General features: G+C 39.5%; 2 protein-coding genes and 1 long non-coding RNA gene across 12 annotated transcripts in view; 2 read left to right on the forward strand and 1 right to left on the reverse strand.

Annotated features, from left to right (window-relative positions):
- The first annotated feature begins 2,259 nt into the window (after positions 1 to 2,259).
- tmed1a (transmembrane p24 trafficking protein 1a) lies at positions 2,260 to 8,803 on the forward strand. Its single transcript, XM_081371513.1, has 4 exons — positions 2,260 to 2,922; positions 5,436 to 5,533; positions 5,930 to 6,116; positions 8,194 to 8,803. The coding sequence occupies exons 1-4, from the start codon at positions 2,722 to 2,724 to the stop codon at positions 8,410 to 8,412; spliced, it is 705 nt and encodes a 234-aa protein (XP_081227639.1). The 5' UTR covers positions 2,260 to 2,721; the 3' UTR covers positions 8,413 to 8,803.
- A 2,319-nt stretch (positions 8,804 to 11,122) lies between these two features.
- The window catches only part of dnm2a (dynamin 2a), a 55,929-nt gene continuing 41,210 nt past the window's right edge, over positions 11,123 to 25,841 (reverse strand). For 7 of the 10 annotated variants that reach the window (XM_081371428.1, XM_081371427.1, XM_081371424.1 and 4 more), the window contains 7 exons: positions 22,459 to 22,569; positions 20,379 to 20,488; positions 20,189 to 20,300; positions 17,574 to 17,738; positions 17,259 to 17,482; positions 16,411 to 16,647; positions 11,622 to 14,801 (listed from right to left, as the gene is read on the reverse strand). In XM_081371428.1, coding sequence (XP_081227554.1) covers positions 14,732 to 14,801; positions 16,411 to 16,647; positions 17,259 to 17,482; positions 17,574 to 17,738; positions 20,189 to 20,300; positions 20,379 to 20,488; positions 22,459 to 22,569 — 1,029 coding nt within the window. In that variant the 3' untranslated portion in view covers positions 11,622 to 14,731. Of the gene's footprint in view, positions 11,257 to 11,621; positions 14,802 to 16,410; positions 16,648 to 17,258; positions 17,483 to 17,573; positions 17,739 to 20,188; positions 20,301 to 20,378; positions 20,489 to 22,458; positions 22,570 to 25,841 lie in introns of those variants that run through there. The other 3 variants (XM_081371429.1, XM_081371425.1, XM_081371426.1) reach the window with 2 other exon arrangements.
- On the forward strand, positions 21,078 to 24,514 carry LOC308694162. Its single transcript, XR_014030564.1, has 3 exons — positions 21,078 to 21,358; positions 21,962 to 22,192; positions 22,281 to 24,514. It is a non-coding gene; the product is annotated as an uncharacterized lncRNA (long non-coding RNA).

Raw genomic sequence — 25,841 nt, forward strand, 5'->3', positions numbered from 1 at the left:
TCAAAGTTGTTGATGTAGCTCGAAATTTATAATTTAAAGAACTTCTCTTTCTTACTCATATGTGTGACAGTTAACTGCCTCACAATATTGTTAACATCATTCACGTTAACCGCTGGAAGTTTTTGTAAACAGCGAGTGTAATTTGCCATTATCTCCACCTAATGCAAAAACAGCTTCTGACGCAGCACCGGATGTAACTGGGCGGGCTGAGACAAAACGCGGAAGCGATCGTGCATAGAGCCTATTACGAATGTACAACCAGTGTATGTTCAACCGCTGTCCGAATGTGCTCACTTGTTTTCATCACTCCTTCAAGTGAACATTATTAGTGGACTAACATAGGGAACAATAAATGAGGGTTTAGGGGGCGATTTCAGATTCAGCCTGCAGATATACAGTAAAGAAAAGCACTTCCTTACCGTTTTGAATGTAATTCATGTTGATCAGTTGGTCTTCACTTTCCTCTTTCCATATGGCAATGTCATTATGAAAATATTTGCGTATTAGAATGCTCCGATAAGATGATGTTAAATTGGAGGAGCGTTCTGTGTTCCATCGTGATTTTGATTGTTTGCTTGCTTTCGTCACTTTCTCGATTCTTCTAAGCAGAACAGCCATTCAGAGTCTCTTTCTCACCTACTGCCCATCACCGATTCAACATGCCAGCGGGATCCTTTAAACATTAAATAGGCTAATTACAGTTTGAATGTCAGCCCAACCGTGCTTGCTTGGCGAGTGAGAACAAAATCTTATTGGTTCTCGCACTTGATCGGCAAGATCACTTTATATTAAATCTGTTCAACATATAAAGCGATTTTGTATGTTCAGAAGACTTGAATTACACGTCAATTCATATGGATTACTTTTACAATGTCTCTGTGAACAGTAATGCATTACGTTACTTTTTCTCACTTTATCTGTTTTTGTGCGAGTAAATGCCTGGTGACATTTATCCTGAAACTAAAGTAAATTATATAATTTTAATTAAGTGAACTATCCCTTTAATTGAAAGTCTGCATTGTATTTTTTACAAACTTGACAATTCACACCAAAGCAAACCCATCATGATTTGTATAATCTTCTGAATCAGTAGACCTAAATAAAATAAAGCCTCTTGAAAGGTTCATTTTATGTAGGCTAATTGTTTATGTAGCTATATGTTGTCATAACGTTGCAGGGATGTTCTGTGTGACAGTGGTTTTATGTTTCCTTATTATAGGCCTAAACAAGAAACTATGGAAGCTTGTTTCCGCCACAAAATAAAAAAAATAAAAGATAATTGCGACTTTTTATCTCACAATTGCGAGTTTACATCTCGCAATTCTGACTTTATTTCTCAGAATTGCGAGATATAAAGTCAGAATTGCGTGTTTTTAAGTCGCAATTGCGTGTTATAAAGTCAGAATTCTGATATATAAAGTCAGAATTGCGAGATATAAAGTCAGAATTGCGTGAAATAGTCACAATTGCGTGTTATAAAGTCAGAATTCCGACTTTTTTTCTCACAATTGCGACTTTATATCACGCAATTCTGACTTTATATCTCAGAATTCTGACTTTATATCACGCAATTGCGTGTTATAAAGTCAGAATTCTGAGATATAAACTATTCTGAGGTAAAAAAAAAAAAAAAGTCCGTCTTTTTTTCCCCTTAGAATTGGACTTTATATCTCACAATTCTGAGAAAAGATGTCAGAATTGCGAGATGTAAACTCGCAATTATGTGTTATAAAGTCAGAATTGCGTGATATAAAGTCAGAATTCTGAGATATAAAGTCAGAATTGCGTGATATAAAGTCGCAATTGCGAGAAAAAAAGTCAGAATTCTGACTTTATAAGACGCAATTGCGACTTTATATCTCGCAATTCTGACTTTATATCTCAGAATTCTGACTTTATATCACGCAATTCTGACTTTATATCTCAGAATTCTGACTTTATTTCACGCAATTGCGACTTTATATCTCGCAATTCTGACTTTATATCTCAGAATTCTGACTTTATATCACGCAATTCTGACTTTATATCTCAGAATTCTGACTTTATTTCACGCAATTCTGACTTTATATCTCGCAATTCTGAGAAATAAAGTCAGAATTGCGAGATGCAAAAACTCGCAATTGTGAGATAAAAAGTCGCAATTATCTTTTATTTTTTTTTATTTTGTGGCGGAAACAAGCTTCCATAAGAAACATTCCCAGAGCGTTGCAGAAAGGTTTTTGTGACTGGCATTAGTGTAACGTTAGGCCTACAGTATTTAATTAAATGAAGACATGAAGATCACAACGTATTTAGTCCCAGTGCAATTTATAGCCAAATGTAGCCTGAAACCAGACCTGTTTCATTCGATCCCCTTCAAATGGTCCTGAACCGTTCTGAGAACGTATAAGTAAACGTGTCTTGCAATAGAAACATTGAGCCCTACTACAACACTAGAACATGAAATGTTTCATGTACTGCGACGCAACGAGGCAAGCGCGCGTTGACGCTCAAATCTTGACGTCGAAACCCAATCAACGAGGCTGTTTGAGCGTTTTACGCGACGCGGGAAAACTATAACGCGCCCATTATCAATGAAGCAGTCAAACTTCAAACCCGGCTGTTTTGTCACTGCAACTTCACGAGAGTCCAAAGCAACGCGCTTACTGTGTGGAAGGCAATGATCGCGTCTAGTTCGGTCGCGTCGCTCGCAGTGTTTGAAACAGCTGCTGTAGTGTGTTTATGAAGAGCAAAGTAATGGAGCGGTTTAAAGCGACGCGTCTCGTGGGGTGTTTGCTGCTCTTTCTGACGCTCTGCGTGGATTTGGGATACGAATTCGGACAGAATAAGGACACCGAGTTCACTTTCCTTCTTCCAGCCGGAGCAACCGAGTGTTTCTTCCAAACTGCCACTAAGACCGGCAGCTTAGAAGTGGAGTACCAGGTCAATAACATCTTTTAAATTAAACTATTAAAAATATCTTATTTAAAATGATCTTTAAACGAACTCGAGAGAATCCGGACTAAATAAGGAGTCGGAACAATTGAGAAAGTAACTTGTCAAAATGGTTGTGTTTGCTGTTTGCTGTTTGCTAAGTTAAGAATAGCTTTTGGTTATAATTTTATTAACACTATTAGTAACTCAACTGCATTACATTGCATTTTTGCTTGACAGTAATGACCAGGAAGTTGCAGGACTTTTCCTTTCATAGGTGTAGATGTTTTGGTCAAAGTGCACACTGTATGAAGCACTACAGGACAGATACAACACTTTACAAGAATGTTTCTTTATCCTACTTAATGTTAATTTTAACATTTACTAATACATTATTAAAATCAAATGTTGTGTCTGATAATATTATTTAATGGACATGAGCTACTAACAATGAACGGTTGTATTTTTATTAACTAACACTAACATATGTTATATATATATATATATATATATATATATATATATATATATATATATATATATAAAATAATAATAATAATAATAATAATAATGATATTATTATTATTATTAATAAATACTGTAACAAATGTATTGCTCATTGCTACTAAACAGCTTGTGGATCTTTTCCACAGCTCTGGTGGGAAGTTCAATATTATTGACATCATAGTCAATTGCATACTTGAGCAATCCTCATTCAGTCATCTTTAGAAATCACACACATTAGCTATACTGTCTTTTGGTTATTCCTGTACAGCCCTGTGTGTGTTGTAACCCTCCTCCCCAGGAGCTTGTCTGGGGTGTGTTTACGTTAAAAGCAGGCACAGCTGCGGGACAGCTGACCCGACCCAAAGCTCATTCCATGTGCCGGAAGGATCAGAGTGTCTCCAGTGCTGTATGGTTGCTCTGGCCACACTTTATCTCTATAGTGACGCCAGCACACTGGCTCCTCATTTGAGCTGCTTTATCAGTTGGTGGAAGATAGGAGACCTGTTATTTAAATTTGAGGGGAAAGGGACACGTGAAAGAGTCATAAGGTCTTTGAGAGTGTGCCCATGTAAGTATGAGAAATGTTGGTGTGACAAATAGCCTAATCCAAGACTCTCACTCATAACCTGTAGTGATTGACTGATACATTGGTGGATTATTTAGGCAATATTTGATCATTTTGAGATGACTTGACTCATCATTAGCCAACTACTTGGCTGGTCCAAATGTCTTCCTTTGTCTGCTCTTAAATCTCCTGACTGATTTGTCATTGGATAGTGCATATTTTCTTATGCATTACTGGTGTATCAATGGACTTCGAGAGTGGACTTTTTAAAAATGTAAATGTAATTTTTGGTGATTTTACACACACACACACACACACACACACACACACACACACACACACACACACACACACACACACACACACACACACACACACACACACACACACACACACACACACACACACACACACACACACACACACATGAAGAGTTCAGATGCAAAAGCCTTTAAGTGCCATCTGAAAATTTCTTCTAGAATGGTCATTTTTATCAAGCTTATATATTTATGTTCAGTAATTTCACTTAAATGACAATTAATAGGTAATTTTCAAACTGAAAATTAATCAAACTGTGTGACTGTGTGTCTGTGTGTCGAGGTCACTTAGTCTCTCTTGCACTGTAGAAGAGATGCATAATCTGCATCTGAAGCAGCATTTAGATGTATTTTCTCTTTTAATCAAAAATTCTGAATATAGAAATATTAAATTATTTAAAAGATCAGAAAATAATTTCTTGTTATGATACGGCAAGGATAGTTTAGGTTGTCAAGCGTTATCATGGGGTGTGACTCCCCAAAAACATGATTCATTTGAGTAAAATAATTTATGATATTTGTTAAAAAATACTTTTAGTGCATTACAATGTTATACATATATATCTTTTAGAGTGATTAAAGTCTTCATGAAATCAAAATGGAGAATTCTTGTTTTTATTAATGGAATATTGCAGTATTTAACATAAATAATTCATCTGTGAACATTTTTCATCTGGACACAATTCATGTCCTCGTAACCTTTAATCAAAATCACTTTTTTAGGAAAAAAAAAAGGTGCCCATGCACAGTAAAGAAAAAATGTTGGTTTCATATGGTTTTGAAATATTAATTCATATGGTTTCAAATCTCCATTCAGCATGAAATGGAAGTTGTGGTAGTCTTTTCTTCCCTTTGTGGCGTATATCTGAGTGAAATTGCTTCTTGAACAATAATAGAAATAAAAAAGTTTTTAGGGCGGGGCCTATTGACTTTGTCCATGGGGAACTGATAGACACATTATCAAGAGAAGAGAAGAGATGTCGCTGCAAGAGCGAGGGGAAGTTATTCTGATTAAAGATGTGCACGGATAAATCATTTGTAGTAAATACTGCAATATTCCATAAAATGAAAAAAATCATAATTTTGATGTCATTGAGATTTGACCCTCTCTTAACCCCTCTGTGTGTGTGCAGGTGATTGCAGGCTCAGGGCTGGACGTGGGATTCACTCTGATCTCCCCCAGTGGATACAGACTGGTCTCAGACTTCAGAAAATCGGACGGCATCCACACGTAGGTTTCACATCCCGTCGTGCGACGAGCTGAACCTTCACACATTCACTCATATACAGTTAGTTTCGGACCGTCATAACCCACCAAATTTGCATGCCCTCTTCTGCAAATTTGCATGCTGTCTGCAAGGCTGACCGTGACCACATCGAAACTGAATTTACTGAAAACAGTTGCATGAAAATTGTGTCATCATTCGCCTCATGCTGTTTCAAACCTGTTGTAGAACATAAAAGAAAATATTGTGAAGAATTTTGGTTACCAAAAAGTTTTGGCTCCATTTATTTCTATTGCACGGACAAAAAAAAGGAGACGTTTCTAAAAAGATCTTATGATCTAATACTTCTCTGTGTCTTACAGTTATGATGTGCATTAGAGTAATCTTGCTGTGTCTGTCAGGGTGGACCCCGCTGAGGAGGGCGACTACAGGATTTGCTTTGATAACAGCTTCAGCCGTGTTTCAGAGAAGATGGTGTACGTGGAGGTGATCGTGGATGGACCAGAGGACGAGGATGAGGATGAGGAAGACTGGGCTGCTCTGGCTGAACCGGAGGACTCGCTGGAGTACAAACTGGAGGATATCAGGGTACACCAAACAAATATCTCTTCTTTCGGTGAACCTGATTTCACTAAGTGCAACATGTTCCTGGATCAACATCTTTGTTGATCCTGGAACAACATTTCAATCAACCAATCAGATTTGAGGGACAAGTTTACAGTTCATGCCAAGTTTAGGCTTACAACCAGGGTTAGGTGCTTCTACATCAGTGTTATTCACCATCATTCCCTCTGAGTTTAGGGAGAGGTTATGGGTAGGGTTGGGTTAAGGGGTATGGATAGGGTTAGGACTGGATTTTCAGACAGGAATGTTGTTCCAGGATCAACAAAATATGTTGATCTAGGAACATATCTGACTTGGCTAAATCTCAGTGAACAAACAGGCTGATGAATGAAGAGGGTCACCGTGATTTTCCCCCAAGTAAGACATGTTCCTAAATCAACATATTTTGTTGATCCTGGAACAACATTCCTGTCCGAATATTAAGCCCTACCCTTTTGTGTTGGCAAAATATATAATGCAATGCAATACTATGATGATTGAGAGATGTACAAATAAACATTCCTCAAAATTATGATGATATTTGATATTCACATTTTAGCATGATTTTTCTAAAAAAAAAAAGAAAAAAAAGTTGCTTCAGTACAGTAAATGTTCATCTTGAAATATTACTAACAATATAAAGGTTATTCTCACATTTACTTTCTAAAAGTCTGAAAATATTTCACAACAAAAAATACACGTGAAGCACAATCTGAAGGGCGACATTTTAAAAATTATATTAAAAGGCCTTTTACTTGCTAAAAAGGTATAAAATATCAATACATGTTTTTCAGCAAAGTTTTGATCATGTTGATAATTTAAGGGCCGATTGAGCTATAAAGCAGCTCTACAGAAAACAATCATTATTCAGCTCAATTCAGTTTAAGTTTTGTTTTTATCCAATATTGTCAGTGCAGCTAAATCAGTAATATTATTGGATATTAAAGGGTACATAACATGCACAGTTTCACCTAATCTCATGTTAATCTTGAGTACCTATAGAGTAGTAGTGCATCTTTAATATCTCCAAAAAGTGTTTAGTTTTATTATAATTATAAAAGAAAAATACAGCTTTCCGATTCTCTCCGGAAAAAGCCGAGGTCCTGGAGGCGGAGCTATAGAGTCAAGCGGTAGTGCTTGATTTCCAGCAAAAGACAGAAATCTGATCCAGTTGTACTTACATGACTGGGGTCTTTTATCACTGGGACCGCTCCACGTTTTAATAGCAAACGATTTGCAAATCCAGCGTCGACCTGGGCCTTGTTAATAAAACATTCGTCACTGAAATGACCAGAAAACACAACCGCACTTGGTACACTCCGTTGCTGCCCCGGAAAAACAAACTGCATCCACTGTTCCTGTAACACTGAGTTCTTTGGAAAGCTGAACACGGTAAGCTTTCCCTCACATCCAAAAACACACTTTTTTGGAGACATTCTTGAACAAATCCTATGCAGTGGCAGATGAATTCATGGCTGCCGATGATTTCCTGTTGAAGCGCGTTGATGTGCGCGGTCTCGCTCTCCTCTGGGCGACGTGTGCGCGGGCGCGCTTTTCCGAGAGAAATGCTCATATAAGGAGTTCCACTCTGATCTACGTCATTAGATCCACGATCTAAAAAAAACAGCCGAAACTTGTACCAACCCGGAAGTAAGATTTTCGGCACAGAAATTCTCCGTTATTCGTCCAAAATATATTTTTTTAAACTTTGCCCATGTTTAGCATGAGAATCCATCTCTTTAACAGTGTAAACAACTCTGAATACACGAAACACCATTGTACCCCCCCTTTAAATGTTTGTGTATCAAACATGATACAGTAGGCTTTATAGGGTTAAAGAAAGTATTATCCAAAATGCCTTTTATGCTTGAATACAATTAAGAAAATGATTTGCAGTTACATTTTTCCTCAAAGGTCTAGTTTGGCGCTGATCAGTTTTGCTCATTGAAAATTCATGCTTTGGTTACTAGTGTTTCAAATGTTGTACTGTGACAACCAGACTGCAACCAAAATGGTTTTGTGGGAAATTGTAGCTGCAATTTAGTTTTCTCTCGCCACACAGGACACAATGGATGCTGTGCACAAGAACCTGGAGCGAAGCCGTCAGATGCAGGCGACGCTGCGGGCGTTCGAGGCTCGCGACCGCTACCTGCTGGAGGACAACCTGTGGCGGGTTTCCTTTTGGTCCAGTGTCAGTTTGCTGGTCATGGTCAGCGTGGCCCTCACACAGGTCTACACGGTACGCAGATTATTCAGCGACTCGCGCAGAGTCTGCACATAGCAGAGATGAACTGGGGGAAGATGCTGTAACACTGTTAACGTAAAATACAATCTAAAGGATTCTTGAAATGAAGACACGAGGAAGCTCTCAGGTCGAAAAACAAAACAAAAACAACAACTCTAGTTTACGTCAGAATGAAAAGTTTGAGTTTTTAGAGATATCAATGAATCTGAAATCTTGGAGCTTGACTTAGTTTTAATTGTAAGAGTTTTCTTTAGAGCGCTAACCAACACTGGTAAACACTACATTTACTTGAAGTACTGTAGCAACTTTTGAATGTGAATGTAATTTTGCACTTAATTTATGAGACTTTTGAAATGAATAACACTGCAGTAAATTGTTATTTCTTATGGATTTATACGGCGGTAAAATAAAGATCCAAGGGAACGTTTCACTTTGAATGGTTTTATTATACATCACATTAGCATCTCATTTTGAACAACTGCAGCTCAGTCATATGTGGCATTGTAAGTGCAAATAGAAAATGAATTTAAAACTCATCTGGGTTATTGACGTTACATTTCACGTTAATGGCTGTCTGCACTGAGTTATTACTGTACTGTGGGAATCAGAATCACATAACGATACTTTTAAGACTGTTGAATCTCATTGTTTCTACAGGTTAATCTGAGGTTTGATTCATTTTCAGTATTTCTAATATTCATCCATCACCCTAGAACAATATACAAATATTCTCACTAAACAACAAGCCCAGTAAAAACTATGTACAACCATATTCATTACAAACTGCCTATAAATAAAGAGTCCTGGAGTTTCACAGACACGATGCTCAGTTAATGATTCAAATATTCATCTTGCATACGCCATAAAAAACTAATTTATTCAGTAGAAATTTGTCCCTAAGTCATCTCTTGTAAATCAAGAAATTAAATCTCAGAAGAGCCATTAAACAACCAGAACAGGGATATTTAAAGATTAAAAGAATATTATGATTCATCTGTTGTTGCTGCATGTTTGACTCCAAACTTTCACAAATCCAAAAACATACTAATTTAAAAAATGTTTGCCGCCTTCTATATTTAAAGCTCAGATTTTAGAGTCCTGCAAATAGATCTGATTTACTAGCATCTTTTCATGTGTTTTCATGCTTTGAAGTTTAATGTTTACTTGCAACACATTTAATATTTGCTATCAGTAACGAATAAATGTTGCAGACTAATCGTCAAATACTTCATTAGGCTGCTGAATTAAGCTTGAAGACTAAAGGTAAACTCTAACTATAAACCTAAAACTTCAAATAGTGAGTCCCTTTCTTAATGTTTCGGTATGACCAAAACATGTGGTGCACAAATTCACTTTATCAGGGCTTGATACAACAGTTCTGGTCTACAAATTTGATTGAACAAACGGCATGCTGGAACAATTTTTTTGTGTATATCTGTCTGTGTTCACAAATGGAGCACAACAGCTGGTTTAATGGTCATGGTATATGCTTCTTTATAGGCTTCAAATCACCTTGCTAAATCCCCAGTGAAGAACTACACTACCCCTAATCTTAAAAGGGCAACCCATCAATTGGTTGCTCCAATCAGAAATCACCGGAAAAAAACTTCAGCGGTGAAAAACAAGCAGTCTCTTCATTATTAAAATATGTCAACAACTTGGGTCACATGTGCCTTGTCAACCAATCCAGGATCAAGCTACGCCCATAAAGTATTGTGAATTATATCCCTGTAGTCTCTAGAGGGTGGCAGGGATGACGCATTTTTGTAGTCTAAAACCTTTAAACGAGTTAGCATTTTAACTCTTTTGGATTCATCGTTCCTCAAGTCAATGGGTTTTGGTTAAATGCCTGAAATATTGTCTGTGGTGAACAAAAGCTCAAGATATTCTCACGTTTTATTCAATCGCATAAACGGTGATTACTAACAATTGGCTAAATGGGACTACAGTGATTGTCAGGGACATTAAAGACGTTGAACAGATAAACTCATCTACTTGCTACTCGCTTTCACAGCCTCATTGAGTTTATAATCACACTCTTGCAAACTTTCAGGGAAAATGTTATTTATTTAAATAAAGACTGAAAGAGTTGTGGAAGCTTAGTAATGGTGTCATTCGACCGGGGTGTAGTTCGTTTATAGCCTACTTTTAGCTCTTTTTTTCTAACGATTATATTTAGGCTTCAAAATTCATAAAAGTTGTGTTCATTTGTCAAGATTATCATGATGTGTAAGAATAACAAACTGTTGTTGGTCACAGACCTTATTTTCCACAATAATCCTAAAGCAAATGAAAAAATCCTATTGGGTTTTTGTCGAGGGAACCAGTGTGACGATAACTTAAGTACGTCATCACTGCAGCTCTCTATTCATTCTACACCTCTGTAAATATTTCCAAATTTAGATTTTTTTTTAATTATATTGTATTTATTACTTAAAATCAATGACTCAAATTGAACAGTTTTCATTGATTGTACCACCATTTCATCATTCAGTGCTTCACCCATGGTTTTTGCTTTAAATCAAAGTTTGCAATTAATGAGCTGATTTGTTTGGTTCAAGGCTCAGAACGGTTTATTATATTTATTTATTTTTTGTTTTAAGAAAATAAATGGGGAAAAATACTTCTGGAAAAGTAGGTCAACATGAGAAATTCAAACAAGACTGTGTGATCCACGGAAGAATCTCATCTTTGGTAAAAGAAATAGCGTAGTAAAATTAAGATGGCTTCTTTCTATACAATTGATTGATATCCTTAGGAAATGGGCATCATGTCGTTATGATCTAGTAGAGCAGCCATACAGTACGGTATGGTGGTCCTCCTCCTGAGCACTGGGATCAGCTTCACCACTGGTTCTCCGGCCGACGGGGAGGTGGACGTCTGTTTAACAACCGCAACCAAAACCACACATCAGCTGGGAGAATTTCATTTATGGGATGTACACAGTATTTTCTTTTTACAGTAACTCAACAGGCTTTAATGAGGAATGAAGTGCTTAAGTTTTCATTATGAGTGTTCGCTGTGTGAAGAAGCTGTTGGGTTAGAAGATGAATATCTCAAAAGCTGTGAAACCACTTTATTGTTACATAGAAACAAAGGATTCTGAATCAAAGGCTGTTAAATATGAGCCGTGTGTTACTCATGACCACATGCTGATATTTGACACAACTAAACCTCTGACTAACGACTCTGGTCATTCAGACGTAGTCGTCTTAGATTTTTTTTTTCTTTCTTTTTTTTTTTCTACTGACATGCTGACAAGTTATACTGAAAAAAAGATGAATCAGCTTCACAGAGGAAGTAGCTATGACGAAGCCATGTGTTTCTCAATCCTGTTCCGGAGACCTTCAACACTGCAGATGTGATTCATCACAAGCTCATTAGATGTTTCTGTTCTAAACAGTGTCATATGCATGATTACTGTAGATCAGAGCATGCTAAAAATAATTACTTTCTTGTAGATTTATGAAGTATGATTTTTGGCTACCCCTTGACCTATGAATGAGGAGTTTGTGGACGTTTGAATCCAAGAGGTTGCAGCAGTTTTTAATGAATCAGCCTTGAAATAATAACTAATGCATTAGCAATGCATTTATATGTTTAGCTTCTTGCTAGCACTTACATGCACATAAGATAATCTGGGCTATCATGATGCAACTGTAAGAATAAACAATATGCTCAGACAAGTAAAAGAATGGACTTTCTCACTAGGTGTGGGTGTCAGTTGGAACCTCACAATTTGATTTAAAACCAATGAGTTTGTGACAAACAAAATGTTTTGGGGAGGTATCAAGTAGATGCTCCACTGACTAACTTAAAACACTTCTGATTGGCCACTGCGTTAACACTCTCAACATTAGTTGCTATACACAACATATACTTAATTTGGGACGCGGTCATAGACTGAGACACCTAAAATGTGCAGTGCTGCTGGGAGTCTCCTGAAGCAGGATTGAAAAACACTGGATTTACACCAACAGAGAGTATCATCTCACTACACCTGTTACATTTGATTTATTTCAATGAGAACACAAAGAGGAAGAGATGCATGCTGGGACAGACATGTCACGGTAAATCAAGGAGACAGTGAGGAGACGTGACACAAGGAAACACCGACCACCAGAGCACCTGATCTTTATTATACACAACACCTTTTATTATCTCACTTCCAATTCTCATTGTGCATTTTGCTCCAAGTCCATTTTAAATTGCTACACAGGCACTTGACAATTTGTTATTCCAAAAGCATAAAAAAAAAGTCGTTAAATATGTCCTCAGTCCCTCACTCCATACAAAAGGACAGAATTATTAGAGGGAGAGACAGGGATTGGGTCACCATAACCTTAAAGACCACAGGAAAGTTATGACTGCAGTGATTTGGGCTTCATCCAGTTCTCAACAGATGCTGAAGTCATTTGAATTTGGAAAAGATAAAGCTGCATACAATTTAAAAAGCCTTGAATTGACTGGATTGTGAAGAAAGAGCGTTGGTTGCCATCACTGTAGCCATAACATACAGGAGTGACTCAAGAGCATTTGGTATTGAAATCCACAGCTAATTTGTAAGTTTCACCTCATGTCCGACTCAAAGCCTTCGGTTATTTACAGACATATTGTGCTGAAATCAAAGTCGCTTGCACCGAATCCCCATTCTTATCCTCAAGTTAATCAAGAAAACAGAATTTGTCGTGGCCCATTTCCCTGCGCGCACATCAATAAAAGCAAACATCAAAGATTCTGCAATCAAATCCAGATCAATAGGAAACCAGCTGGACCGCTTTCACTCTGAATTATGTTCAACTGTTATTACTGCAACCAACAGGGCACAAATCTGTCGATAGCAAAGAATATCTGTCGTTCTAAAAATGGCAATTAACACGAAGACAAACGCCCAGGTTATAAATAATACACTCAAAAATACGCGTGTTAGTACATCTACTATGATGTCTACATGAAAGCCTTTGTTTTACCGTCTTGCTGTCAGAAAGTTCCCTGTGTGTGTGTGTCAAGTTTGAACGGACTGGTTCCATATAGCAAACGCCCCACAACCCCAGATACACCTGCATGTACCATGTTCAGAGACCCCTTGTTTGAGTGCACTCCCACTTTCCTGCAGCGCCCTGATGTTTTTCCCGCTCATAAATCCCACTCCCCCAAACCCTCATTATTCCTAGCGAAATAAAAGCGTCCCATAAAGCCTTTCAGATTAATTTAAGTTACAGTGATCAAAACGCTAAGCTACCAGATTTGGAGTCGGATGTTACCTGAGACACTATCTTACAGAGCGCTGACGGGTCGGCCCGTCGCCAAGTGGTTACCGTGCTTTCCAGGATTATATTCATATAAACAAATTATTATTTGTATAAACAGATCATTACAGAAATTTGCATACAAATCACGCCTCCCTCAGCTATTTAAAAAATTCCCGTCCATGAAACTAGAAGTGCTTTTTAAGAACCAAATTTCCCGACACAACAGAAAGAGGATGTTGAGACACCAAATATGCAATGTGTACTTGTCGGTTAGCTGCTATGGATTCAAAATTAACAGTCTGTTGGTAATAGGTGCCGGTGTACTGCTGAATTCTGTGACCCACCGAATTCTGTGACCCCAGTAGGCGCTGTACTGACGGTAGGGTTAGGATTGGGATTAGGAGTAGGTCGGATTAGCGCAATACAGCGCCTACTCGGGTCACATAATTTGGTGGGTCAAAGAATTCGGCACAACACCAGAAACATAATAACGGCCAATTGAACATGAAAGACGAATGAAATCGGGGTCAAAATAAGTCCCACATAGTATAATGGTAACGGTCATTGTGTCTTATTTCAGGATTTCAAGTTAAGAGTCAAGAAGTGTCTATAACAAGAAAGAGGTCTTCAACCACCCTTCAGTTACCCAAGAACAGGAAGACGACAGGCTAGTAACAGCAACTAGCTTGCACAGTGCTTGTATACATCTCATCCCACATTAAGCCACTAGTCAGTGAGGAGGCATGAGTGATCTAATGTTGGTTCGTCTACAAAAGTTGAGTAGGATACCCCCTGGTGGTCACCTGACCTGTGTGAGTGATAAAATGACTGAAAGCTGGAGGCCACTACACCCTTTAAGTCACTCTATATATTTCAACAAAATAACAACAATAATAATCATTTTTTTGAATAGTTATGTGCTTAATTTAGACCTCTGGGATTTAAAGGTAGGGATGTGAGTAGCAGCGCTGATCAGAGGACAGTTTGAGTGGATTATTAAGGTCTATTGGTCAGGCTGTTTGTGTAGACACGCATGCACGTTTCAGTGCAGCTCTCCAGCCCTTCCCTCAGCCCAAACACACTATGGTGCCCAGCGCACGGGTCTAGTCTAGCAGGGAGGGCTCAGCGGGGCGGATAATGGTGGGCCGGTTGGGAGCGCCAGGGGGTCTTCTGCTGCAGGAGGAGAAAAGAGTGAGAAACAGAGGTGAGACATACCCACAACCACAGGGAAATGATTGAGGAGAAGGGATTAGGAATTGGACGAGGTGAGACGAGAAGGGATGAGAAAAGACAATAGATGAGGACAGACAGGCAAGACTAGACGAGGCCACATGAGAGGAGATGAGACTAGATGAGACGAGAAAAGACAAAATATGAGGACAGATGACTAGATGAGGCTACATGAGAGGAGATGAGACTAGATGAGAGGAGACTAGATGAGATGAGACTAGATGAGAGTCGACTAGATGAGAGGAGAAAAGAGAAAAGGAGAAGAGCTGAGGCAAGAAGAGGTGACTAGATAAGACTAGAAGAGATGAGAAAAGACGATGAGATGACATGAGAGGAGATGAGACTAGATGAGACGAGAAAAGACAAAATATGAGGACAGATGACTAGATGAGGCTACATGAGAGGAGATGAGACTAGATGAGGAGACTAGATGAGAGGAGACTAGATGAGAGGAGAGAGGAGATGAGACTAGATGAGACTAGATGAGAGGAGACTAGATGAGAGGAGACTAGATGAGAGGAGACTAGATGAGAGGAGACTAGATGAGACTAGATGAGAGGAGACTAGATGAGAAAAGACAAAAGGAGAAGAGCTGAGGCAAGAAGAGGTGACTAGATGAGACTAGAAGAGATGAGAAAAGACTAGATGAGATTACATGAGAGGAGAAAAAAAGAAGAGATGAGGAAAGAAAAGGTGACGAAGAGTTGAAAAGTGATAAGAAGAGAAGATGGGATGAGACTAAATGAGACTACTTGAGAGGAGATAAGACTTGATAAGTTGAGACAAAATGAGGAAAATAAAAGATGAGGAAAGACAAGACTAGATGAAGACTAGACCAGAAGAGAATGAACAAGAGATGAAATGAGATGAGAAGAGGCTAGATGAAACTAAATCAGAACAGACAAAAACAAAAGAAACTTAGAAAAGAGACAAGAAAAGAAACGACAGGAAGAGACGAGCCGAAAGAGGCTAGATGAGACTAAATGAGAAAACACAAGAAGGGACGAGATGAAAAGAAACAAGATGACATTAAAACAGACAAAAACAGATGGGAAGAGACAAGTTCAGGATAGATGAGATTAGAAAATGACAGATAAGACAAAGTGAGAAAGCACAAGAAAAAATTAGGTGAGAAGAGAAAAGAAGAGCAGAAAAGATTAAAGGAGAAAAAATAAGAATAGAAGGGATCAGGAGAGATGAGACTAGATAAGAAGAGATGAAAAGAAGATGAATCTAGACGAGTAGAGACGAGAAGAACATCAAAAGAAAAAAGATGAAACGAGATCAAAAGAGGAAAATAAAAACACTGGAAGGTTAAGTTAGAATATGCTGAGAAAGAAATTAGGAATTAGAAATTAGAATGCAACTGATAGTGAGAGAAGAATGAGAGCTGAAGAAAGAGTACATCACTCAAACCTTGACAAACCAAGGCTTCTTGAGCTTTTCAACAAACGTTCACTCCTCTGAGCTTCAGACACCAGATGCTCGTTCTCACACACACACGTGAGAATACATCTCTCCATGGAGGTGACACACTGGTTAACAGTCTTACCTGGGGATTCCCGGAGGGATACGGGCGGGGCGGGACGGGATCTGAGGAGGGGCACTGAAAGGATCCAGGCTGCTGTTACCGAAGGCATTCATGGGCTGTCCTGGCCGAGAGGGAATGGGCGGGACTACATAGGCAGGGATGGGGTTAAGAGTGGGCGGGCCTGGTGTTGGACCTCTCACTGCTGGAGGCCTGCTGGGGGGCGGGGCCGATGAAGGCGGTCTGCGCTGGGGGGTGGGGCTAAACAGGACAGGAAAAGACGACATTTAGAATTAAAACAAAAGTTTACGAAGGACCATACTCTAAAGGGGATAGTTCACCCCAAAATTAAACTTTTATTTACTCATCTACATCGTTCCAAATCTCTATACAAAACGTACTTTTGAAAACGTCTTAGGCTGCGTCCGAAATCGCATACTTCATGACCGTTCTATTTAGTATGAATGTTAGGGCTGACACAATAAATCGATGCATCGCGATTCGTGGATCGATTCATATTTTTTCCGAACGCATCGCGATTCTCTCTCGAATCTATTCTGAGCTTAGTTTTGAACAGCAGATGGCGCTCTAGGCTAGTTTTTAACCGCATGCTCAAACGCTCATGGAGAAGAGCGCTTGAACGTTTCGGCATTCTGCACCTCAGAATGCTTTTATGACGCGAGATTAATGTTAACAGCCCACTGCAAACGCCCTTTTAATTCACTTCAACTAAATGAAACTTGTGGATTAATGAGTACTGTTTCACATACTAATTTTAAAAACAGTATACAGTATACTAGAATTCCAGTCTGAACAAAGAAAACCACAATAATGGGAATCTAATTCCTTCCCAGCTAAATGCATGTTCTAACCTGGACTCCGGCACCCAGCTGTCGTTCACGGGCGGAGGCACGGGGGTGGACACGGTGCTGGTGCTAATGTCTCCGATGATGCTGAGCGCCTCTTTGATGGCATGGTACATTCGCAGCATCTCGTCTCTGCGCTGGGCCTGGTCAGCAGACTCCTCCATCAGACTGTTCTGATCTCCTGAGGAGTACAGGTACGCCAGCAGCTCTGAATGGATGAAGTCTTTAGCCTGGGGAAAGAAAGACAAGAGAAGGAGGTTTGCAATACATTAAAGTCAATGCGTTTTAATGTGCTTACAACACAAACGGTTGAGTACTTACGCTGTTGATCATGAGATGCATGATAGTCTTGGGCATGAGGTCTCGGATGGTCTTGTTGACGATACCAATGTAGGAGTCCACCAGGTTACGGATGGTCTCCACCTGCCTCTCCAGCTGAGGGTCCATGGAGAAGGTGTCGGCTGGGGCGGCATCTTCTGCCTCCACCTACACACACACACACACACACACACACACACTGAATGAATGCATTTTAAAGACAACACAAAATTCAAATTGACCTATATCCTTAATAAATATACCTGTTTCTTATTGTGGTCAATACTTTAGTGCGCACTATTCTTAAGAATAAAGTTTTCTTTTATCTTTCGTCAAATTGTAATAACTTTCTCCACCTCTAAAATAGCCTCTACTAACCTAACCAAGACCATGATAGTAGAAAATATGATACTAGAAAACATGACTGATGTGTGCCCATGTTAAAGCTGCATAAAAAGGTGATTGTAGTGATTGAGGTGAAAGATGTGATTGCTAAAATGTTCTAAAAGATTTTAGAATACACAAGAAGTTGCTGATGTACCCTAAAAGGGCCATTTTCACCAAGAACAATAACTATAAAGATAATGATTACTATATTAGTGTCCACACCAACGCACCAAAACATTCTGTTTATTCTAAGTGCGTGCTATAGTTGTCATCAGCCACTTTAAATGCTTGAGGTCTTTAAAGCAGGATGGATTCTGATTGGCTGTCAATGTTTTTTTCGTTCATCAGCTGGAAAAAAATTGCCGTCGTCGTTATAGTTGTGGTGTGGACTCTGCTATTCTTTTAAATTTAGAACGATTTGTTATTGTTGAATGAGCCTTAAATGTTTTTTAACGTTGAAGTGTGGTTGCTAGAGTGTTTCTGGCTGGTTGCTTACTCAGATTGCTTCATAATAATACGGTAATAACACACCTTTCTTTAACAAGCAGCAGAATTTAAGATATCATGCCAATAGCACAAATGGATTATCTGCCTAATTTTGTTCAAATCCCTAAACCCAAGAATATGTAATAATAATAGTAATGTTTGCCTTAGAAGCATCACCATCACTACTACTACAACTACTTCTACTACCACTACTAGGGCTACGTCTACATTAATCCGAATACATTTGAAATGTCCACACTAGTGTTTTCAAAAGCTTTCCAAAAGTTGCTCAATCCACACTTAAAGTCCCCCTGTGGTGAAAGTCCAGCTTTTAAAGGGATACTTCAGGATTTAGCATTAAGCTTTGTATTAGTAGAAAACCTGTAGTATTTTCGAATTACCATGCTTTCCACCCTCATATCCCCCTGAGACGAGAGATTTATGTATTTTTTGTCTGGAAAAAATCCTCCGATGATGCAAAAATCGTCATTTTGCGTCATCGGAGGATTTTCTGGCCAGAGGCTAAAAACTACAGCCAGTAGATGGCGTTGTTCCGCATGTGTTCAGCCCGCCCATAGAGGGTGGGATCTCACTCACAGAATGTACACAGTATCAGCCGTCTTTCTTTGGAAGCTAAGCTAGCAGGCTCTTGTTCTGTGGAGAAAGCTGAATAGTAGGAGAAAGTTGAGTAAGTACCATCCTCCTTTTCCTGGACTTGTCCGGCCGTCGAGATCGTTCAAAATGTCCGGGATTCGGTTTTTGCGTTCTGCGGTCGCCATTCATTGTTTACATGCACATGCACCTTTTGTTTCAATCTAACTGAATTCATTCCGATTGGTGAATTTGAATGTAGTGTTTACATGAACGCTAAACAAGTGATCGGTTGATGTGCGTTTTACCATTGCTAAGAAAATTCCCGCTCCTCCGTGAGAGATGCGAGACCCGGCGCGTCTCAGTAATCACGCCACCGGCCTCGCGCCATTCTCCCGCGGCCGTCAGCCTCGTCCTGCTCGCCACAGTAAACATGATGAATGGCGACTGTAGAACGCAAAAGCCGAATCCCGGACATTTTGAACGATCTCTAAATCCCTCGCAAACTCATCACGTAGGCTAGCTTTGTTGTTTTCAACTGCGCACTCTTACCGGTAGGCGTGGCCTCCTAAGGCAGCGAAGCAAGTGCATTCTGGGAGTTGTTGTCTTTCATCCACATAAGCCAAAAATACATTTTCTGGCTTTTCTCAGTCTAGAAAGCTCCAAATTCAAAAATTTCTTCACATTTCTTCTACTTAAATGACCTATTTTAAATACACATTCATCTTCCCAGAGGTGAAGTATCCCTTTAATGTTGTTTATATGTCTATGTGGTGTTTTTAATATGCTTTAAGACAAACCATGTGCAAATTCATAAGTCAACACCATTGCTGAGTATTCTCTCCTTAAAACTGCAGTGAACCAAAGACCGTCTCAAAAACGCGGTTTGAAATCGCTGGTGTTTCTGACGTCACAAACTACCTTGTAACCAATCAGATCAACGTGCTGACAGGCTTTAGTTAATCATTAACAGCGAACTAGCAGGGGAGTCTCGAGAGATGCCAGGTTATCCCAGTATATTTTTCTGTTGATATGAAAAATCAGGTAGATTTAGCAATATGGCGGGTGTATGATGTATATTACGCTGTTATGATGAACTATATGCCTTCTGAGTTGTTCAGAGCGTTTCTGATGTTCAAATGAACCATTTGTACCTGATCTTTCTCAGGGTAAACGCCCGCTCTGAGAAAAGAGGCTTTCCAACTATCCATGTCCTCCTGCGAGTCACAGGCCAGCTCGATCTGACGCAAGTCCTTATACACGTTCCTGCAAGGGGGATCGAACACATGAAGTCACCGCACACCAAACGCAAACACAAACATAGAGAGAGCAGTCGGCCCTGACCTTTGCTCAGTGTTGAAGATAGCAAAAATGTGCTTATTGGACATGAAGCCTTTCTCCACGTCTCTGAGCTTCAGGTTGTCCAGAGGGAGCATGTATTTCTTCTCTTTCTCCTATTAGAGTGAAAACGAGAGAGGAAGAACAATCTTATAAAGCACTTCACAGTGCATGGTTGCATAGAACAGTTCTGCGTGAAGATTCTTCTTTCGTGATCAACAGGAACAAAATGACGGGGAGTAATGACCGGATTTTCATTTCTAGAGTGAACTGTCCCTTTAAAGGACCACCAGGTTGCCAAGCAAGAGAGGGGGATGTGAGACAGAGAGAGAGAAAAGAAAGAGAAGAGGAGGAGTCTGGATGAGGACTAATGCTGCCAACTCGTTCTGTTGCGTTGAGAAGCAGCATCTGGAAACGTTTATGTCTGCAAAGCTACGGCCCCAACAGTTACATCACTCAGAGGAACACTTCCCTGCCCCCAACACACAAGCACACTACACACACACACACACACACACACACACACACACACACACACACACACACACACACACACACACACACACACACACACACACACACACACACACACACACACACACACACACACACACACACACACACACACACACACAACCCCCCCCCAGTAACCCAGTACGATTTCCTGCAAATTCCAAAGTCGGATCCCGGCTGGAACATTTCAGTGCGCTTGCCACGTCACTTTGCCTCCCCTTTCGTCCCTTTTTTACTTTCGTCCCGCTCTTCGTCTCTCCTTTCTCCATTTACCGCTTTCTCTTCGCTTCGGAAACCACCGCTAAAGGAACATTTCTCTGGGTTTCTCGTAAAACGATGGCAAAGAGCGAAAACCGCCAACTGTATGCGGTTCAGATTGTGAGAAAAGAGCCATGATGGCAGAACGGTCCGGATTTCTCTTGAAGAAACTGCAGAGGCCTGGAATATACATTTGCCACGCAGCAAGTGGACTAGTGAGTATACCGAATATACGTTTTAAATTAACTCGTAATGTAAAGATTATCAACAAGTAATGCTGGGATATGTTATTCTGACCGGTTTCATCATATTTTAGATTCATAATATATTTACTATCATTTCTTGTGAATATGTGGGCCAGTTTGAATTACTTGATTCTTTGTGTGCCTTCATTAACTAATGTACGAATATAAGGTCACATTTCTCCCCAAAATCAAAGGATATTATATTTTTGCATTAAAAATGAAACCTTTTTCAATGCGCCATTACTTTCATGAGAAATAAAACATCATTAACGTAATATGTACGGGTATTTTAATTTGGATTTTTCATTTGCAAGGATTCAAATTCGACTTGTTACTCACTATCATTTCACTGTATTATACTTTACAACTGAAATATCAATATTTTTGTTCACATTACAATAATGGGAATGAGATTTTAGGGATTTTGATGATAAAAATTGCGGTTGAAATGATTAAGAAAAAGTTATTATATAACAACCTTTTTATTGCTTTATTTGAAATAAGCATTGACCTGAACATGTTCTCGACGGGTTTATCAGTGTGCCTGTCTGAACTGTTTACTCTCCTCTGCAGTCGTGTGCGGTCCTCGGGGCAGTGACCTGCGGTCCAGCCGCCCTCTTGCCTCCCCCCCGCCTGCCCAGTGTTCAGACTACCTGTTCATCATGCTGCAGCTGAACAGTAGTCCGCACATTGGTTAGGCTGGGCAGGGACACACACACCCGCGCCTCGAGCAACAAGGACTCTACCATTCGCCGCTGGACGGGGGGAGGGATTTTACGAATACACACTCTCTTGGGGACTAAAGTAAGACGTGTACATTAATGCATTTAGCAGATGCTTGTATCCCAAAAGCAACTTACAGTGTACATTGAGAAATTTATGCGCTCCCTAGGAATGAAAACCATGGCGTTGACGTTACCAGCACCATGCTCTACCAGTCGAGCCATGAGAACTCTGCTAACGTTCGCACTCATTTCAAACACACATGGAGTTCTGAGTCCAACTTGAGTGGCGCTTGTTCGAGAGGGGGAGGGACTGTGAAAGAGAAATGAAGAACAGATGAATCTCACCTCCTCGTCCTTGTACCAGGACACCGATTCGGCCGACAGGACGAACCAGTACTCCTTGGAGCCGCCCTTCATGATGCTGATGTTGAGGGTTAGCCAGCCTTTACGGATCACCTGTGGGACAGGAGGGCGGGAAGGGGGGAGGGTGTAGGGCATGCCACAAGGGTGGGGAAACATTCATGAGATCCATTCCACACACTTGTATATCCAACAGTCTTTGTTCTGGAAGCTTGTGTCCTATGCTGAACAAACCTAAAAAACCCTATTGTGCAAACCTTCGACACTTACCTGCTGAGGAAATATTTTCTAGTACCCTGCCAAAACTTCTGTTGTTGTCATCACTTCTAACGACTAACCTGAATAACTAAATAAAGCTGCTTTGTACATTACAGTCGTGGTTCTCAACTGGTTTAGCAACATTAAGGTGTGGCCAAATTGGCGAAATTGCATTAAGATTTATCTGGCTAAACGGTCAATTGTTCATTATCAATTGTGTTGCGATGTATGAAGCAGAACTCGTACAAAGGCCTTTCAAACAAGCAGCTTTCTGAATTTGCCGCATTGGCCAACTTGACCATGAGAGAAATCTGCGTATAACTGCGTATAACTTAACTATAATAACCCTGTTGTGACTGGGCCTGTCGATATGCACAATCATATGCTTATTTGCACTTTATTATTCACAATTCAACTTGCATTTTTCTCAAACCTGCGATGTTTAGGTTGCGACTCACCAGTTGGGAACCACAGGATCTAGCGTTAAACTACATGGAGTCAGAACATAAGGCAGCAATTAAAGCTTAGTCACAAAAGAAACGCTCTAGAAACCCTGAATAAACACTAACAAAACCACTGGGGAGTGTCTTGAAGTCTTGAAATAGAGCAACAATAAAAGTACAAAGGAAAAACTTTGTTGTGCTTGTCAATTTTTTTTTTTCTGCTTACAAAAGCAATGTGGAAATGTGATGGCAGATGCCATCCAGACCAACTGGCCTGCCAGAGGAACGGAGGTCAGAGGTCGACAGCGGTATGTTAGGGTCAAATTGGTGAGTAAAAGCTAACCTAGATACTGGTAAACAAGCAGCGTTAGTGGTGTTAAATGGAGAAAGACGTACACTCAAGTGTGAAAATCTGAACAGGGAGGGATAGTGAGAAGACATCTGTAGGCTAGTCACACTGGTAACCAGAGGCTGTTTGCTAAGAGAAGGTACAGGACTAGGAAGGGAATATAAAAATGTTAGTTAAGGAAACAAAGTTTAAAAAGGGAGGGGGAAGGGCTTTCAGCAGGATTTCAATGTTAATTTTGAGGGTTAAAAGATATCCGGAAGTCAAGGATTGTGGGATCAAAATTAATCTTATTTAAGATCTTAATGCACGTTCTAGTTCCGTCCTGGTACTACATCTTTATTTCGTAATACCACACGGCATCAATGACATTAAACTTATCTCATAACGGAAATACATATCTGCCACAAGCATTTCTAAGATACCATCCCTTTTCTCCCTTTCCATTTTGCTTTGTTCTCTGTAAAGTTGGAGTGAAACTAAGAAGAGAGGGTTTGAGTTAGTCAAAGAGCGCCAACAGAAACAACACAGACATAAAACTAATGGCACAGCCTATATAGATTGTTTGCCTTGGTGGGGAAATGCCATCAACTTTCTCAAACCTGATAACCATCTCTAAGAGGGGAAAAAGACAGAAGAGACTGATAAGGTGAGAAAGACACCAGGACAGTACGGCTCAGGCATCTCGTGTTAGGAACGTACTGTAGCGACCCGAACAAATGACCACAAAAACGCTCTCCAATATCTTTTCATTAGACAGAAATCCAGCAAATATCTGCGGTCAGAGCCTGACTCTGTATTCTCTAACATGGATCCTATTTCCCTTTGCCGCCCACAACTGGAAGAAACGAGAGCATGACCCTATTTTCCGTTAGTGTTTGGATTTCTCTGCTCCTCAACGTCGTACATTCTGACTACCGTCTCTCTAGCTTACACTAATTAATCCTAATGTTATGTAAAGTGTATAATTATCAACAATTAATAAAAGAGTTGGAAAAATATGATCAGCTGTCTTTTTAAACAGAAATCTGTTGATAGAAGGGGTGATTTTTGAATTAAAGATGAGATGATTAGATGATTACCTGTGAGAGGCGAATGTTAATTACCCCAACAGAAATCCCCCAATTAACTTTGCCCCAAAAAGGATTTCTCTAAGGTTGAGCAGTTAATTTTGTAAACGAGAGTAGACTGATTAGTAAAAGAAACCCGGTACTGCCCCATTCTGGCCATTACTGGCACACCAAGGGGAGAAAAAAAACAAAACATTAAATACCAACCAGATTTTACAGTAGGGCTGGACTATTTATTGAGGTATACAATTAATATTGTGCTGATTTAAAACACTTTTATTTGGCCATTAAAGGGAAAGTTCACCCAAAAATGAAAATTCTGTCATCATTTACTCACCGTCAAGATGTTTCAAACCTGTATGAATTTCTTTCTTCTGTTGAACACAAAAGAAGATATTTTGAAGATTATGGGAAGAAAATGGGGCGCATCGACTCTTTGGTTACCAAAAATAATCTTCTTTTGTGTTCGATAGAAGAAAGAAACTCATACAGGTTTGGAACAACATGAGAGTGAGTAAATGATGACAGAATTTCGGTTTTGGGTGAACTATCCCTTTAAGTTTCCTAAGGGTTTTACTTGTTGTTGTTTTTTTAATGAATGAGCTTTTAATTTCAATTCATCTCCGGTAATCAGTTCAAACTGCCAATTTCATTAAATAGTTAATTCAATTATTCATCAAATTAAAAATGCTTATGCTTTAATTAGAAGTTTATTGTTTACCTTTGGATCTTGACTAGAATGGCTGTCTAGATGCAATGATTTTGAATATTGTTAAAATGTAGCCCAGTCCTACATCAGAAGTGTTGCTAGTACGAAGAAAACAATCATGTTTCAATGGAAAATAATTTTGATTAGCTCTTCATGGCAAACACACTTAAAAAAATACAAAAATAATCAATCATTCATTAAAAATGCACACCACATAAAAAAAACTCAAACACACACTAAATGTTATCTTGGGTTCGGGTTTGGCTCCTTTGATTGGATGTTTTCTTGGCCCGGCCCACCCACCATATGCCCATGGCGACGTAAAGGCTGATTCTCCACAAGGCAAACTCTGCTCACCCAGCCTTGGCCGCCAGGACTCACATCCAGCAACAGGACAACCGAGGCCTCCATTTCACTCATATATGCTTTTCTTGTTAAAAAAACGTAATATTCTTTCATGCAAAAACAAAAACACTGTGCACTGTGAAATTTTCTCTAAATAAATGGTTAGTAACGTTCTCTTGGTTTAATTACAAGAATTA

Source organism: Scardinius erythrophthalmus (assembly GCF_964197995.2).
Source record: "Scardinius erythrophthalmus genome assembly, chromosome: 1".
Lineage (NCBI taxonomy): Eukaryota > Metazoa > Chordata > Actinopteri > Cypriniformes > Leuciscidae > Scardinius > Scardinius erythrophthalmus.